We start from the raw sequence: 17,079 nt of genomic DNA, 5'->3' as shown, positions 1-17,079 counted from the left end.
AGCTTGTGAACATTATGGATCAGCTTCGAATATTTTACACCATTATTATATTACTTTTCTTTTTGAAGCACCATCATTATATTACTTCTTAAATTGTTTTTAGGATTAAATGTATTTTTGGTTTTTATAAATATATCAACTTTTCATTTTAGTTCCTCTAAAATTTTCCTTCAACTTTTATTTTCTATAAAATTTTTAATCACTACTTTTTGTCCCTATTTTTAAATAATTTTTTTTTTTTAGTGAAATTATGCAGAAATGTATAGAATATCGCAAAAATCACTCCCAAAAAAATTAGAATTTATTAACAAAACATGAATTAAATATGATTTTTTTACCGCAAAAAAAATAAAAATTCATATTTAATTCATGTTTTGGTAAAGAAAAATCTAATTTCTTTCGTGAGAGATCCTTATAATATTATAAATTTTTCTACAAAGTTTTATTCAAAAATATGAATTCTACATATGAGTTTACTTTAAAGGAGAGACCAAAAGTAAAGATGAAAAAAATTTGAACTAAAAGTTGAAAAAAAAAATTAAAGAAACTAAAATGAAAAGTTGACAAATTTATAAGGACCAAAAGCATATGAAAAATGCTAACTAATGCCCATTAATTATGAAGATTAATATAGATATTTTGCATTGGAAAGTAATGAATTTTAGAGAAGTCGGAGAATTTGCAATCTTTATCATCAAATAGTTCTGACATGATGAAATATGCAAGGAAAATTTGTGATGGAAAAAATAAAATTTCTCACAAATTTTTTTGATCGTAAAATTTAGTGACGGAATTAGAGAGGAATTTCACATTTTCCCTCTCTAAAATTCCCTCACTAATTTTTACTTTTTTAGCAGTCGAAGAAGAAGAGAAAATATATAATTTCAGTCAACCTTGGCGGTGAACTTCATCATTTCCACTCAAATATACATACTTAAAAATATTTAGGAAAATATTTTATCATTTATCAACTTTTTTTTTTTTTGAATAAGCCTTTTATCACCTTTTTGATAATACTTAATGTAAAACACTAACACTTTAAAAATCTTCATTTATTTATTAAATTTTGGGTTATATTTTTTTGACAAAAAAAAATTATACTAAATTCCATATGCATTTTATTTTATTTTTGAACGGATAATTTTTAAGGACTATGGTTTCACAAGAAAGGATAATTTTTATTTTATTACCATATGCATTTTTTTTCATGTCATTTATATTACTAAGACCATAGAATGTATCTAGGAACAATGTAAATCCATAAATGAGAATATTGCACCAACACACATTTATTTATCCCGCTTTATGTCAAGACTTTAACCAAGACCAAAAATCAATCAAGGACAAATTAAGGACTTAACATCAAACAACTAATAATTTTAGTTTTTTTTTTTTTTAGCAAACTAATAATTTTAGCTTAAATCCAAGGAAAAGGGACTTATTTTGGATCCAACATCCCAGTAAAAATCCCTCGCGCTTTATTTTAATCACTCAGACTTTATTTTATTCCGTCACGCTTAGTTGCTTAGACTTTAATTAGCTCGCTTTAAATTTCCTAAAAAAAAAATTCAAATATACAAAACCCAAAAAAATATTTTATTAACAAACCTTGGATTTTAACCCAAATGATTACTATTTTCTCTTATCTTTCTCAATCAAATTTTAATCAACATTAACCATATTTAGACTTGGTTTCTTTTTTAATTAAAATCAATCAACCTCATATTTTATTCTTCTACGCCGCTCCGGCTTCCTATCCTCTTAAAAAACTTTTTTTCAAAACTTTAAAATCAATCTAACCAATCACTCGGCTTTTTAACCCGAACTACATGATTTTGATCCCGCTATTGGGAAAATTTTAAGTCTCACATCGGATAGATAAGACTCTTGAGAAGAGTTTATAAAGAGAAGGCAATCCTCACCTTACAAGCCGGTTTTGTAAGGATGAGTTAGACCCTAAATTACAACACCTGCTTCGGGTATGTAGGCAAAAGACTATGTCTTTCCTAATTAAATAAAAAATAACAAAAATATTTCTTTTTCTTTATTCTTCACACTTAGACTTCTTTAGGCATCTTTACAAGCAAATTAATTTAGCACAAAGATAATTAAAAACAAGAGGTTCCTATAGAATATTATAGACGTTTAGGAGGCTAACACCTTCCCTTAACGTAACCAACCCCTGAACCTTTAATCTCAATATAGGGAATTCAAACTTTTCCCCTTCCCCTAGGAAAATAAAAGATCCCTGGTGAATCCAAACTTGAGATTCAATGCTAATCTAATAGCTTGACATCTAAAAATCACCGCGATAAAATTAAACCTTAGCTTAATTAGTTGATGAATAAAAAACAAGCATGACAGTGAAATGAGAGGAAAAGAGAAGCAGTGTTGCTTAATTTGCAGTGTGTTTGTTGTAGAAGTGTATACCTTCCTTCCTTGTCAGTTCATGGCTTGTTTGGATTTTAATTATTGTTTCCATCACGACAATATTTATACATAATTAAAATACTAGTCTCGATTTCCTTGAAAAAAAAAAAAAAAACTACTCTCAATTAACATGGTCTTTTAAAATTGCTCGGTGACGACTAGAATGAGAAACATTGACAAAATCACCAACAACAGACAACAATACATGTTCCTTCCATCTTACATTTATATATATTTCCTGATCGCATATCTGTTCAAAGTTCAAACATTTATTTTATTCTCAAATACTACCGAGGTTTTGGGATTCATGTCATGTGTTTTAAAAAATTATTCTACTTCATTTATTTTGTTTTGGGATTCAAATGGAAATTTTATTTTCTAGAAATTTTAAGTGTGAGCTTCAATCATTAGCTATTTAATAAAAAAGAAACTACATGTCCCCTCAAAAAAAAAAAACACTACATGTAACTCTTTTTTTTTTTTATACATAGACTAAAGAAACCGTAAGGGCTAAGTTTAAAGTTTTTACTTTTATAAAGACAAAAAAATATATTAATTATATGTAGTCTTTTTGCATATACATCGGAATAAGTACCATTATTGAACAAAGTCTTGTTATGTAAACTTTGAATAATGCATGATTTGTTGTGAGACATGAGAATGTGAAGAGAAATCATTCTTGAGACATCACATCACCAAAGGAGCTTGAAGAGTGTGGCAGGTTGCCCGGGTCAGTCAGTCATTCCCGTGCAAGTTCACTATTAACAAGGGCCTCAAAATTTTGAGATAACTGCTCTTTAGGTATCTTTTAATTGCTCATAGGAACCTATATGGAAATTGTCATTCAATATTTTTTAATTGATAAATCCACTTTTTAAATTAATTACACCGATTTAAGAAGTGTGTCGAACGATAGTTAATTGTCGTTCAGCGTTTATTAATATTAGATGTTTAAAGAGAAGTTTTCAAATTCTGAGGTTTAAAATACATGATAGTGGCACAATAGATATGAGATTTAAGCAAGACAATTGTTGATAAGATCAAAGGGATTTAATTGATTCATTAAATGTTGAAAATTATACAATATTGCCACTAAATTACACTATTTTCTACTTAAAAAGTTATTAGATATCATGCCAACCCACTAATATCTGCTTCAACTTTTGACTATGTACACAAAAGTAGATTAGGTGATCTCCGTCCAAAAGAAAAGGTAGACTAGGTGATGATTACTGTTTGTTCTTTTCTATTTTAAATAGTAAACAGAAAAATATAAATTCATTTACCAAAATGAAAGAGAAAAAGGTTTGGACACCTAGAAACTTTGAGTTGGTTTATGAGATGTGATATAATGCAATGTATCAGAGTTAGATTAATTAAGAATTCTATTGTGAAAGTTGAATCCAGATCCACAATAAACATTAAGGTGAGTATTAAAATTGTATTGGAGATTCCCTCAAAAAAAAATTGTATTGGAGATACACTTAATTGGTCACAAATCTATATAATATTCATTTAAACATACACACATAAATAAAAAATATGAAAAAAATAATTAAATAATATCTATTTTTGAAATAACATAATCACATGTGTTTATGAAAGTGTTTTGATTTGATAAAAAAAATCATTTCCACTCTACTCACTCTCGCTTGCCCTCAAAAATCTCCACTCCGCACTCGTTTGAATTATATAATTTTTTTTTGTGGTGGTCGGGGTTTGAATTCCGGACCTTGCATATATTAATGCATTATCCTTATCAACTGAGTTAATCTCACTAGGATTCAAATTACATAATAGCACTTCTATAATATTTTGAATTACATAATATTTCAGATTATATAATATCAACCCTCTAATAACTCATAAAACACCTTCAAATTACCACCGTTCTTCCAATTCATGTTTCAAAACAATTCAGAAAAATATAATATGAAAACAATATTAATAATTCAGATTATATATCTGAATTGTGTCAAACATTTAAAATTATTCAAATGTGTAAAATATGTCCTTGAATTTTGTAATTCAAACTGTATCAACATGGATGCCGAACTTGTTTGCGACAATGAACACACTTTTATGCAAAGTTACGCTGATTTTGCGACACAAATAAGACCATAGTAGTGGCACAAATCAAACTGTAGTGTTGATATTGGCTTCAAATTTGTGGTCTGGAAGAACAGAGAAATCGTGACACGATTTCGAGGTGCCGTGAGCTAGTTTGCAGGACGCCAAATCGTGGCACGATCTTGGGAAATCGTGACACGATTCAGAAACTTGCTCATTAAGTATCCTTGATAAGGACTGGTCATACCTTGAAACGGACGCAAATCGTGACACGATTGCTTCAGAGGAAGACTAGTATATTTTGTGTTCTTGTTCTTGTCCTTTAAAGTAAATTCATATGTAGAATTCATATTTTTGAATAAAATTTTTTGCATAAAAAATTCATAATATTATAAGAATCTTTGCTAAAAAAAATTAGAATTTTTTTTCAAAACATGAACTTAATATGAATTTTTTAATATGTGACAGTTAAAAATTCATATTTAATTTATGTTTTGTTAAAAAATTATAATTTTTTCTGGAAAAGATTTTTACAATATTCTACATATTTCTGCACAATTTCATTAAAAAAATACAAAAAATATCTTAAAAATAGGGACCAAAAGTAGTGATTGAAAGTTTTATAGGGACTAAAAGTTGAAGAAAAATTTTAGAAGGACTAAAATGGAAAGTTGACATATTTATAAGGATTAAAAACATATTTAACCCTTCAAATTAAAACAAAATTTTATTACAAATGAATTACTCGTTATAAGACGAAAGAAATATATATTATGATTAATTGATAAATTTACCAGTAAATGAGATATCAAGTAATTGGAGTAGTTTTAGTAAAAAAAAAAAAAGTAATTGGAGTAGTTTTACTCCAGTACAATTAGCAATATTTTACAAGTGATGTGGGCATTTAATTGGTATCATAATAGTATTAATATGAAAAATGAATTTTTTTAGTGCACAAACAAGCCTTCATAGTGCTTGTTGCAGTTCCGCCACAGTTAGGGATCTAACTGATATTAAATATGTACAGTTAAGGATCTTAATGACCATTTTAATGTTTTTTATTTGTTTATTCTATATGTTCAAGACAAATTTATTGAGAAAGATGATTAAATCTTTGACGAATGACCAACACTTCGTTGGGACCATTTTACACCGACACCCATCATCATGTGATTCAAGTTTGATGTTTCGTGGAAGATTTGATTTTCATCAAAAGAGGGAATAAGATAAGATTTAGGGATTTGGGGAATAAAATCGGAATATAGGGATTTAGAGATTTGAGATTTGGGGATATTGATTCTAAGTTTAGGGATCAAAATGATTATTTTTTACTTTCACTTTACTCCATGTGACACCTCATGCACCTTGTTAGCACAAAACATTTGTCACCTCATCAATTAACAGATGTTTTTAACGTCAGGACTAAACTGATAACGGAAGTGCACATTCAAAGGCTAATTTGCATTTAATCTTGAATCAGAGACCATTGTAACAACGAGGTGCAGAATCAAGAACTAAAATGACTATTTACTCTTTTAAAAATATATTCACATAAAGTTTATAAAAAATTTGACAAGAAAAAATATTTAATTAGGCAATTTCAATTAATAAGTATCATGTCAGCATTACTATTATGATATGAGAATACGAGTTGAGATCCTCTCTATTTCTCGAAAAGAAATTGAGGTGTCTATTACAATAGTTTTGGAATAAATAAATTATAGAAAATGCACTCTTTTTTAAATTAGTATCATTAATTGGATATTTACACATTAAAACTATAATAATGGATACCTCTTTTTTTAATAAATGAAAAGGATGTTGACTCATTTTATGATGGAAATCACGATGATGTTCACCACGAATGTTGATCCAAGACACTATACGACGACTTTACTCTCACCTGTAGTAAGAGTATCTTTCAGTATCCAAGCCATGATTATGGTGTCCCACATCCCTGCTAGCTAATGTTGAAGCTAAACTCGACTAACAACCTTAAATTGACGACACATATGCTTGCTTCTCACTCCCCATTATTATTTTGAATAATTGTTCTGAAATTGATCTTCTAAATTCGTTGTTAGAAAGGTTTCACACCTTCCACATTTCATTCACTCTTTTCTTCCATTTTGAATAATGGGGAAGGAAAAACAATCCGAGTCTTCCTCATCCATGCCTAATCTTGAACCAGATCCAGAAGCAATATCAGAATTTGTAAGGATTCATGACGTGTTCTTAAGTTTCAGGGGAGAGGATACTCGTTCTTCCTTCGTTTCACATCTATATGCAGCTCTTCAAAATGCTGGAATTAAAGTTTTTAGAGACGATAATGAGCTTCAAAGAGGAGATCACATTTCAACATCATTATTACGTGCAATTGAAGAGTCCAAAATTTCTTTAATTGTTTTCTCAAAAAATTACGCCAATTCGAGATGGTGCTTGGATGAAGTGAAAAAAATAATGAAGTGTTATAGAACCATAGGACAAAAGGTTGTGCCATTGTTCTACCATTTAGAACCATCTGAAGTGCGTCATCAGACAGGAGAGTTTGGAATATCTTTTCAAAATCTTTTGAACAAAATTTCAATCGAGAAGGAATTGGTGCAAAGTTGGAGAGAGGCTCTTCGTCAGGCAGCTAGCATAAAAGGGTCTGTAATAGACAACCGCGGGTAATTTTATTCAACAATTACTACTTTTCAAATATTTCAATCTTCATTTAATCTTCTTTGCAATTTTTTTAGGCAACAACAATTTATTCTCTCACACACGCACTTGTGTATGCGTGTGTGTAGACACACAAAATGAGGGATCAAATTGGAATGTGACATTGTTCAATTACAATCTGACACATAGATTTTTTGTTTTCTTCTTTATCTTTCACAAAGCCTTTTTGTTTTCACATGTTACATTGTGGTCAGACAATGTCATCTGACATGTCACACAAGTGGAATCTCAAATTGCACATATGATTACAGCAATGTTACACCTTTCAATATATGTTTTTTACACACATGTTTTAAATTTGATGATTAAATTGTAAGTTTATATCATCAAATTTTAAATAATGGTCGCAGTCTCGTTAAAGATTTCGGCAATTTCGACTGTTACAGATATTGTGTTACAAATTGCGATCATCATCCACAACTTTGCACAAGTCTTTTCATAATGTATACTAACTTAATTTTTCATTGTTTCTTAATAAGTTCATAACTATATCTCTTTTCATAATTTTGTAATGAGTTTTTTTTTTTAAGATAAAATTAACTACTAATAAATGCATTTTTTTATTGTTTTTTTTAAGAGACATGAGCATACAAAATCAAACGAGACAATAAATTTGTCCCCTACCGCTTGTTGCGGTCGTAAGAGCGAGTGTTTCGTGCGAGATAATAGGGTTTTGTTGCGGTTGTTTTTATGATTTTTCTTCATTATATTAAAACGGTGAAAAGCACAATTGGACACTACCTAAAATCATTTCATGGTAACAAACTTTTGTATAAAACCTTGTATATCATAAAAATCATGCAATAAATTTTTACACAAATCTAAAATAATTTGATATATTATATTGAGATATGTATTTTTGGATTGAGGGTTTAGAAGGTTGAGGAAGAAGACGACTTAATTTTATTTTTTTAAATTACGAACAATATAAAATGTTTATTTCAAATAAATTAATTATGTGTTAAGTATTATATAATCAATAATCATGTTATTTCAATTTTTAAAAAAGAATTATATAGTTTGTCAAAAAAAGTAAGTCCTCTCCTCCATTTCCCTCATAAACTCTCGACCCAAACATATCTGCCATTCATTGTTAATCTTGATAGGTCTAAAAAATCTATCAAATGATTTTTGATTTATGTAAAAATTTATTTGGATGATCTAGACGATACAAACTTACAATCCAACTGTCAATTTTTTAGAAATTATGTATTGAGTAAAAAAATATTGAGCAATGAAAAATTGCCTTAATTTGAGCCCTCCTACACTCTCTCCCTCAGTACCTTAGTAATTGTCGCATTTGACAATTTTACTAATTAAGATAACAAAAAGAAGTTGTATATGAAACATAGAAAATGCTATTTTACTACTTTTAAAAGTATTTGAATAGATTGTAGCTTTCTATGAGCACATGTCTTGATACTTGCTTTTTGTAAACATTTCTAGCTTCAACAGACACACATCCAACAATAATTTTCTTACTTAAGTTTCCCCTCTACTTTTGATATATCTGAGCATGTATGTGTATATATACGTACACATTCTATTTGTGTAGGAATGAAAGTGAGGATATCAAGGATATTGTTAACAGCATTTCACAGTTGTTAAATAAGACAGACTTGTTTATTTCAAATAACCCTGTGGGAATTGAATATCGGGTGCAAGATGTGATTAATCGTCTAGACTTCCAATCAAAGGGTGTTCAACTATTAGGGATGTGGGGTATGGGGGGAATTGGCAAAACAACCATTACGAAAGCCATTTACAATAAGATTGGCCGCAATTTTGATGGAAGGAGCTTCCTTGCAAATATAAGGGAAGATGGGGTAAAAATTGCTGGACAAGTGTGCCTACAAGAACAACTTTTATTTGATATTTGTAAAGAAAGAACAATCAAAATATCAAACATTGAGTTAGGAAAAAACATATTAAAGGACAAACTTTGCCATAAAAGAGTACTTATTGTACTTGATGATGTGAATACACTAGACAAACCGAATACTTTGTGTGGAAGTCGTGAATGGTTTGGCTCAGGGAGCGTAATAATCATCACAACTAGAGATCTGGATTTAATTTCAGGGAGAGTTGACAAAATATACAAAATGACAACAATGAATGAAAATGAATCAATTGAGCTTTTTAGTTGGAATGCATTCAAGAAAGCGAGTCCTACAAGAGATTTTATTGGATTTACCAAAAATGTAGTTGAATATTGTGGAGGATTGCCGCTAGCTCTCGAAGTCCTTGGGTCTTATTTGTTTGATAAGACGAAATCTAAGTGGGTTCTTGTATTGGAGAAACTCAAAAGAATTCCTAATGATCAAGTGCAGAAGAAGTTAAGAATAAGTTATGATGATTTGAAAGATGACGATGAGCAAGAAATATTTCTTGACATAGCTTGTTTCTTAATTGGAATGGACCGAAATGATGTTATACTCGTATTAAATGACTGTGGACTTCATGCAGAAATTGGAATAAGCGTCCTTGTTGAGAGAAGCCTTGTGAGTGTTGATGATAAGAACATGCTTGGAATGCATGGTTTGTTGCGAGATATGGGAAGAGAAATTGTTCGTGAGGAATCACCAAGGAGGCCTGAGAAACGTAGCAGGTTGTGTGATCAGGAGGATGTGATTGATGTATTATCAAAACAAACTGTAAGACTTCGTATAATTTTTTTTTTTAAAATTTGGATTTAAAGCATTTAAAACTTAAGAATTTAAAAGAAATATTTATAGTGGTCAGCATCCATTTGTTTTGTTGATTATCATCGAAAATTATTTTGGCTGTTAATTTTTTGTGCTTCATAACTTCTAGTTAGTAAGGAATGATTGGTTTCATGGCTAGTTTTATATCCACCTTGTTGCTTTAATTTGTGCATGTTTTTTCTTCTTGGTTCATTATATTTCACAGGGAAAACAAAGTGTTATAGGACTGTCTTTGAAGTTGCCTAAAGCTAATGCAAAATGTTTTAGTACTAAAGCATTTGAAAAGATGAAGAGTCTCAGATTGCTTCAACTTGCTGAAGTAAAACTTGATGGGGATTTTGAATATGTTTCAAGAGATTTGAGACTGCTGTCGTGGAATGGATTAAGTCACATACCTACAAACTTCTATGGAGAAAATTTAGTTTCCATCGAGTTAGAGAACATCAATGTCAAACGTCTGTGGAAGAACACCGTGGTATTACTTTTGATTTTAGTTTTTCACACTTCACGAGTTATTATCACTTCTCATTTTTATGGTTGAAATATAAATTAAAAAATCACAACATTTCACGTTAAATCTCTAAATAAATTTATTTACTTTTAGACCTTGTTGGGCCGGACAACATACCTATCGAAGTGTGGAAAAGTCTTGGCGATAGAGGAATTGTGTGGCTCACAAAACTTTTCAACGAGATTATGAGGACAAAGAAAATGCCGGACGAGTGGAGAAGAATCACCTTAATTCCAATCTATAAGAACAAGGGGGATATACAACAATGCGCGAATTATAGGGGAATTAAGCTAATGAGTCATACCATGAAGTTATGGGAAAGGGTAATTGAGCGAAGACTTAGAAAAGAGACTCACGTTACGGATAACCAATTTGGTTTTATGTATGGGAGGTCGATTATGGAAGCGATCTCTTTATTTCGACGCCTGATGGAGCGATATCGGACGGATAAAAAAGACTTACACTTAGTTTTCATCGATTTGGAGAAGGCGTATGATAGAGTACCTAGAGAGATTTAGTGGAAAGCCCTAGAAAAGAAAGGGGTGATGATTGCTTATATTAGAGCTATATAGGATATGTATGAGGGAGCTTCAACTAGTGTGAGGATGCAAAATGGGGATTGATAGACTTTTAGCAAATGTACTAAAACTATCGAAGTAATAAAATTTATAAGTTCGTATCCACAAGGACTATGTTAATCTCAATTTAGCAATAAGGTTAATATCTAGGATGTGTAAATTATTTTAGTGCCCGAGGCAGTAGTTTTGATTCTCTAGTTTCACGATGGTTAACAAAATAGCCCTAATCAATCCCTTGACTTAGGACCCTCTTCTTAAAATACCCCTATTTTCTTAGGTGGTCTAATACTCTTTGAAGGTTTTAAGAACGTTAACTTAATATCACAAATAAACGATTACCCATTCCTAGACTAACCCTGTTTATTTGAACAATTCAATTAGGTCTAAGTTGAAAGCTATGGTCAGTAGTCATTCATTCTTACAGAATCATGTTTATATGGTGTCAATATCTAAAAAGCATTAAGAACAATTGAATTGAATAAAAACTAGATTGTCATTCACAATAGATAGAGTTTCACAACAACATGTTTCAATTAGGGTTACACAGAATCATCTCAGGCCTAATCTCTAAGAGATTTAGCTACTCATAATCGAGTTTACATATAGCATAATCAATATAGGAATCAAAACATACATGAACTGATAGAAGGTTGAAGAAATCGCCCTCCTAGTCGTCTTTAGGTCTCAAAATCGCACTTTGTTCTCTCCATTTCGTAACCATTGTCTTCAGAATAGACTTCAGCTTAAATAAGCTCAGAAATTCGCCCAAAATCGTGTCACGTTTTAAGTAAATTATGACACGTTTTTACAAACAGCTGGAGAAATCGTGTCATGTTTTTGCAATCGTGACACGTTTTTCCCCAACGTCGAGAGCATGTTTTTCTGGTCTGGTAAAATTGTGTCACGTTTTGGAAAATCGTGACACGTTTTTGGCGTTTTTTCAGCATCTTCAATTTTTCCTGTTTTTCGCACTTTATCATGCTCAAAATAACTGTGACTTTTCATGCTATTCTTCAGAAAATTACTTTCCTTAAAATCTTCAACTTTTCACACTTTCCTTGTTGTTTAAGCTTGCTTCTGAACTCAAAAGATCATGAATTTACAATAAAAATAACAAAATGACTACTGTAATCAGGGATACCGTAGACTTTCCCATAACAATAGGATTGCACCAAGGGTAAACCCTAAGTCCTTATCTTTTTTACTTTAGTTTTGGATGTACTGACGGAACACATCCAAGAGTTAGCACCGAGATGTATGCTTTTTGCAGGTGATGTAGTCTTGCTTGGTGAGTCGAGGGAGGAGTTAAATGGGAGGCTAGAGACCTGGAGGCAAGCCTTAGAAGCGTATGGCTTCCGCCTGAGTAGAAGCAAGACAAAGTATATGGAATGTAACTTCAGCAAAAGGAGAAGTGGGTCTACCTTGGAAGTGAAAGTTGGAGATCATATCATACCCCAAGTTACACAGTTTAAATATCTTGGGTCCATAGTACAAAATGACGGAGAAATAGAAGCTGATGTACATCATCGTATTCAAGCTGGGTGGTTGAAATGGAGAAGAGCCTCATGTGTTTTTTGCGATGAGAAAGTACCACTTAAGCTGAAAGGAAAGTTCTATCGGACAACAGTCAGACCGGCAATGTTGTATGGTACGGAGTGTTGGGCGGCGAAGAGCCAACACGAGAGCAAAGTAAGTGTAGCGGAGGTGAGAATGTTGCGTTGGATGAGTGGTAAGACTAGACAAGATAGGATTATGAATGACACCGTTAGAGAGAGAGAGTGGGGGTAGCACCTATAGTAGAAAAGTTGGTAGAAAATAGGCTTAGATGGTTTGGACATGTAGAGAGAAGACCCGTAGATTCCGTTGTAAGAAGAGTAGATCAAATGGAGGAGAGTCATGTTAAAAGAGGTAGAGAAAGACCTAAGAAAACCATTCGAGAAATCATTAGACAAGATTTAGAGGTCAATGAGCTAGATCCAAATATGGTTTTTGATTAAACACTATGGCGTCATTTGATCCACGTAGCCGACCCCACTTAGTGGGATAAGTCTTGGTTGTTGTTGTTGTTGTAGTCCTTGTTGTGATAATGAAACTTTTGTAAACATTTAGCAATATATAATTGGACGATTGTGTAAGGAAGTTTAATACTAAGCATGAAACAAAATAAAACGATTAGCTAATCAAAAGGGTTTTATCTTTATATTTAGTGTACACCAACCATTACGAAAGCTACTGCAACTACTGCAGATCAAACATATAATTTCAAATTATAGTGCAAAAAGGGGGGTGTGAATGGTTGATTAAAAAATCTTTAGATTTGTATTTCAAATTAATGATCTCCGAGTAGAATTCTCAGACACGTCACCTTGTTTCATAGATTTTACACTGCTATTGGTAGTTTGAAAAAAATTACTTTGCATTAATGTAAATGTTTTACTTTCCGTTCTCATGATTACTGATAGTTTCTAAGTTGTAAGTTGTAACTGTTTCCATTTACTTTTCGAAGCCTCTTGCTTAAGTTCCTCAATAATATTTATGTTCTTGCAGAGGATGGAGAAGCTGAAAATTCTCAATCTTAGTCATTCCCGTTGTCTCACAAGAAGCCCTGACTTTTCCAACATGCCTAATCTTGAAAAGTTAGTACTCAAAGATTGTCCAATGCTATCTAGGGTTTCTTCAAGCATTGGAAATCTCAAGAAAATTGTTTTGATAAATTTGGAAGATTGTATTAGCTTATGCGAACTCCCAAGAAGCATCTATAAGTTGAAATCTCTAAAAACTTTCATTCTTTCTGGGTGTTCAATGATTGACAAGTTGGAAGAGGACTTAGAACAGATGACATCTTTAACCACTCTAATTGCAAATAACACTGCAATAACAAGAGTGCCATTATCAGTTTTAAGATCAAAAAGCATCGAATTTGTCTCTTTGCACGGTTATGAAGGATTTTCAAGCATTGTGTTTCCATTAATCATTTTGTCTTGGATGTCAACAGGAACTAATGATCTCCCATTTCCATTTCAAATTACATCTTCTGTCTTGTCATCTCTTGTTTCTTTAGATGTACCGAGTAATAGAATACATGAACTTTCATCTTTTTCGAACCAACTTCCAAGGCTTAAAAGTCTTTGGGTGGATTGCATTTCTGAAGATCAACTTTCTATTGATTCAACAACAATTTTGAATGCTTTGTATGCTAGAATTTCTATGGAATTTGAATCAGCTGCTAATACATCACAGGAATCAAATCCGACTTCTATATTAATTCAAATGGGAATAAATTGCCATGTCACCAATATTCTCAAAGAGATTTTGCAGGTTTGACATTCCCCTCTTTTATGTATGTATGTATCACCTCTTAGATTTGAATTCTCTTTGTGCAAGTCTATAACTATTATTTGCTATAGGGGTAAGTAAAATACATAAAAATAATCATTCAAATCCTGAACATATTTATTTTTAAATTGTCTTCCAAATTCTCACAAATTTTGTTATCAGCCATTGTTACTATTAGTATCTTCCATCACTGATAGTCTGTTTTATGAATCCAAGAAAATCTTTATTTGTAACGCCAAAATATGATTAACTACCTTATAAGGGAAGTTATATATTCAATTGTTCAATAAATGATAAGGTGATATTTATATACTTGTCAATAAAATTTTGAGCATACAGGTTGAAGTCTCTTGGAATTTGGTTGAAGTCAACTGGAATTTGCTTCCTGGTGATAGTCATCCAAATTGGTTAACCTATAGTTCTGAAGGTTCTTCTGTAACTTTTGAAGTCCCCGAAGTTGAAGGGCGTAACTTGATGTCAATGATGTGCATTGTCTATACTTCAACCCCTGATGCCATTACATCAGGTCCCTATAGAAACTTCGATACTGAGATAATGACAGTATATGGCTTTAGTAACGTGTTAGTGAAAAATTACACAAAGGCCACCATCCAACTCTATAATTGTCAAACATTTTACTTATTTAAAAAGGAGTGGCAGAGGGTAATATCAAGTATTGAACCAGGTAACAAAGTGGAGGTCGTATTTGTTTTCAAGAATGATTTCATTGTGAAGAAGACAGCAATTTATTTGGTATATGATGCACAAAATTTGAATCACATTGCTTGTAGCCGTGATGAAAGTGAATGGTCTGAAGAGAGTTTTTCTACTGAAGAGGAGCCCACTGATGATTTCAATCAGAACAGAAAGAAGAAAAACCGAGTGGAATGAATCAATGAAAAATGGCACGACAATGGTTTGGGTCCTGCATACCTTTGTATAGGCAACAATTGTTTTCCATTTTTGGCTGAAGTTTCTAGATTTTATCCATGCTAAGTTTATGTAATCCTATAGGGATGTTAATTTAAGTTACAAACCTTCCATCTTGTATCTAGTTTTTGGCATGTGACTCTAATTCTATTAGTACTCAGTTTTGAATTATTATTGAAACATCTTCATCGAATATATACGCGTGTTTGGATTCTCAGGTGAGAGAGTAAAAGTTTATTTTCCCTCATAGAAAAAGTGATTTAAAATAAAAATCTAAATGAAAAAAAGTGAATTGATGCTCGATTAGAAAATGTGGTTGACAGTTGTATATATGCTGAAGGATTTGTATAACAGAAAATTGCAATTTTCATTTTATAGAAAGAAAATCAATACATAAAGCTTGTTGAATTTGGGTTGGAGCATTTTCCTGGTTGAAGTTCTAAATGCTGAATGATTGACTATTCTTACCATACCATGAGCTATAGCATTTAAACGTATTTTTACAATTTGGACATGATTATTTTCAACTTTGCTTAGAAAACTTCTGTACTCTTGGATAATATAGGATGCCATGAACAACTTTATCACAACATTTATTTTTAACAATCTTGCAGCCAGCAGGAGTGGTTGAGTGGTCTGATTTCATAATTTTGGGTTGGCCTGAGTGAACTAAGGAGTAAGGGCCCTATTTTTCCCCTCACCCTCACTGCTAAAAAAACAGAAGTTTACAGGAGTGTGCTTCCAGACAACATATATTGCTCGTAAGTACTTCTATTTGACACAAAATTTGTGGTTTTTCCAAATGTCTACATCCGAGATCTTCTTGAGGGGTGGGGGATGCTTTTCAGAGATATTGGATCAAAAACTTGTTTGTTGTAAGCAACATTGTTTATACCACATCAGATTTTTCAAAGGGTTTAATTTGCAGAATAGTTGGCTTGCATATGAGTCATCACATGTTAGCAAATCTAGCTGCAAATGACTTGCAAAGAGTTCATTCACATGTCTCCGAGGTTAACACTTGACTCCTTACAATAAAACCTGCTTGGTCGGAAATCCACAAGTCATGCACACCTTCGTACAACAGTTCCTATTAATGAATTTTATTTTACCCTTACATTAAAAATAATTAATTTGAATATAGTCTAAATTTTTTTAATTGCCGAGCTAAACATTAGTAAGATTTAAAAGATCAAAACAGAGGCATTTTATTATTGTCACATCTACTAAATATTACTTTATTCTAGTAGCAATTCATATTTTTCTGAGATAGACATGTAAGTAACTTGTGCTCATACTTGCATAAGATTTTTTCTTTGGTAAATTAATATACAAAACAAAACTTTGAGGAGCAACCTTGATGAGAAGTTTTCTAAGGTAAAAAAAACTGAAAATCATATGCAGCAACTAAAGTTTATTCACTACAGATAGCAGATCAGTTATAGGCATTGCAACTGCTGCAAAACAAGTAAACGACCCCTCCCATTCCCATAAAAAAAAGTGTGCGACAAAGAGAACAAAATATTCTTCTGGTTCAGACCACAAAGTGCAATTCATTGTCAACTTACAATGGATGCACTGTGTCATATTGTGTTATGGTCGTTAATATATTGAAGATAGTTACTCTTGTGGTATCACATAAATAACATAAACAAATTCTTGTGATTTTTTAAAATTAATAGATAAAATTTCAGGACATAATTATACAAATACATGAGGAAAGCTTAAGCTAGAACATTTGATATTTTGAAACATAAATTGTGAAATACAAAACATACAAATGATAAAAAATAAT

At 31.6% G+C, this 17,079-nt stretch overlaps 1 protein-coding gene across 1 annotated transcript; it reads left to right on the top strand.

The window, feature by feature from the left end:
• Nucleotides 1-6,371: 6,371 nt before the first annotated feature.
• Nucleotides 6,372-15,501, top strand: LOC25495378 (disease resistance protein RPV1). Its single transcript, XM_013595598.3, has 5 exons — nucleotides 6,372-7,169; nucleotides 8,780-9,878; nucleotides 10,135-10,404; nucleotides 13,566-14,336; nucleotides 14,694-15,501. The coding sequence occupies exons 1-5, from the start codon at nucleotides 6,637-6,639 to the stop codon at nucleotides 15,243-15,245; spliced, it is 3,225 nt and encodes a 1,074-aa protein (XP_013451052.1). The 5' UTR covers nucleotides 6,372-6,636; the 3' UTR covers nucleotides 15,246-15,501.
• Nucleotides 15,502-17,079: the final 1,578 nt, after the last annotated feature.

Source organism: Medicago truncatula, chromosome 6 (genome assembly GCF_003473485.1).
Source record: "Medicago truncatula cultivar Jemalong A17 chromosome 6, MtrunA17r5.0-ANR, whole genome shotgun sequence".
Lineage (NCBI taxonomy): Eukaryota > Viridiplantae > Streptophyta > Magnoliopsida > Fabales > Fabaceae > Medicago > Medicago truncatula.
This window is presented reverse-complemented; position numbering and strand designations above follow the sequence as displayed.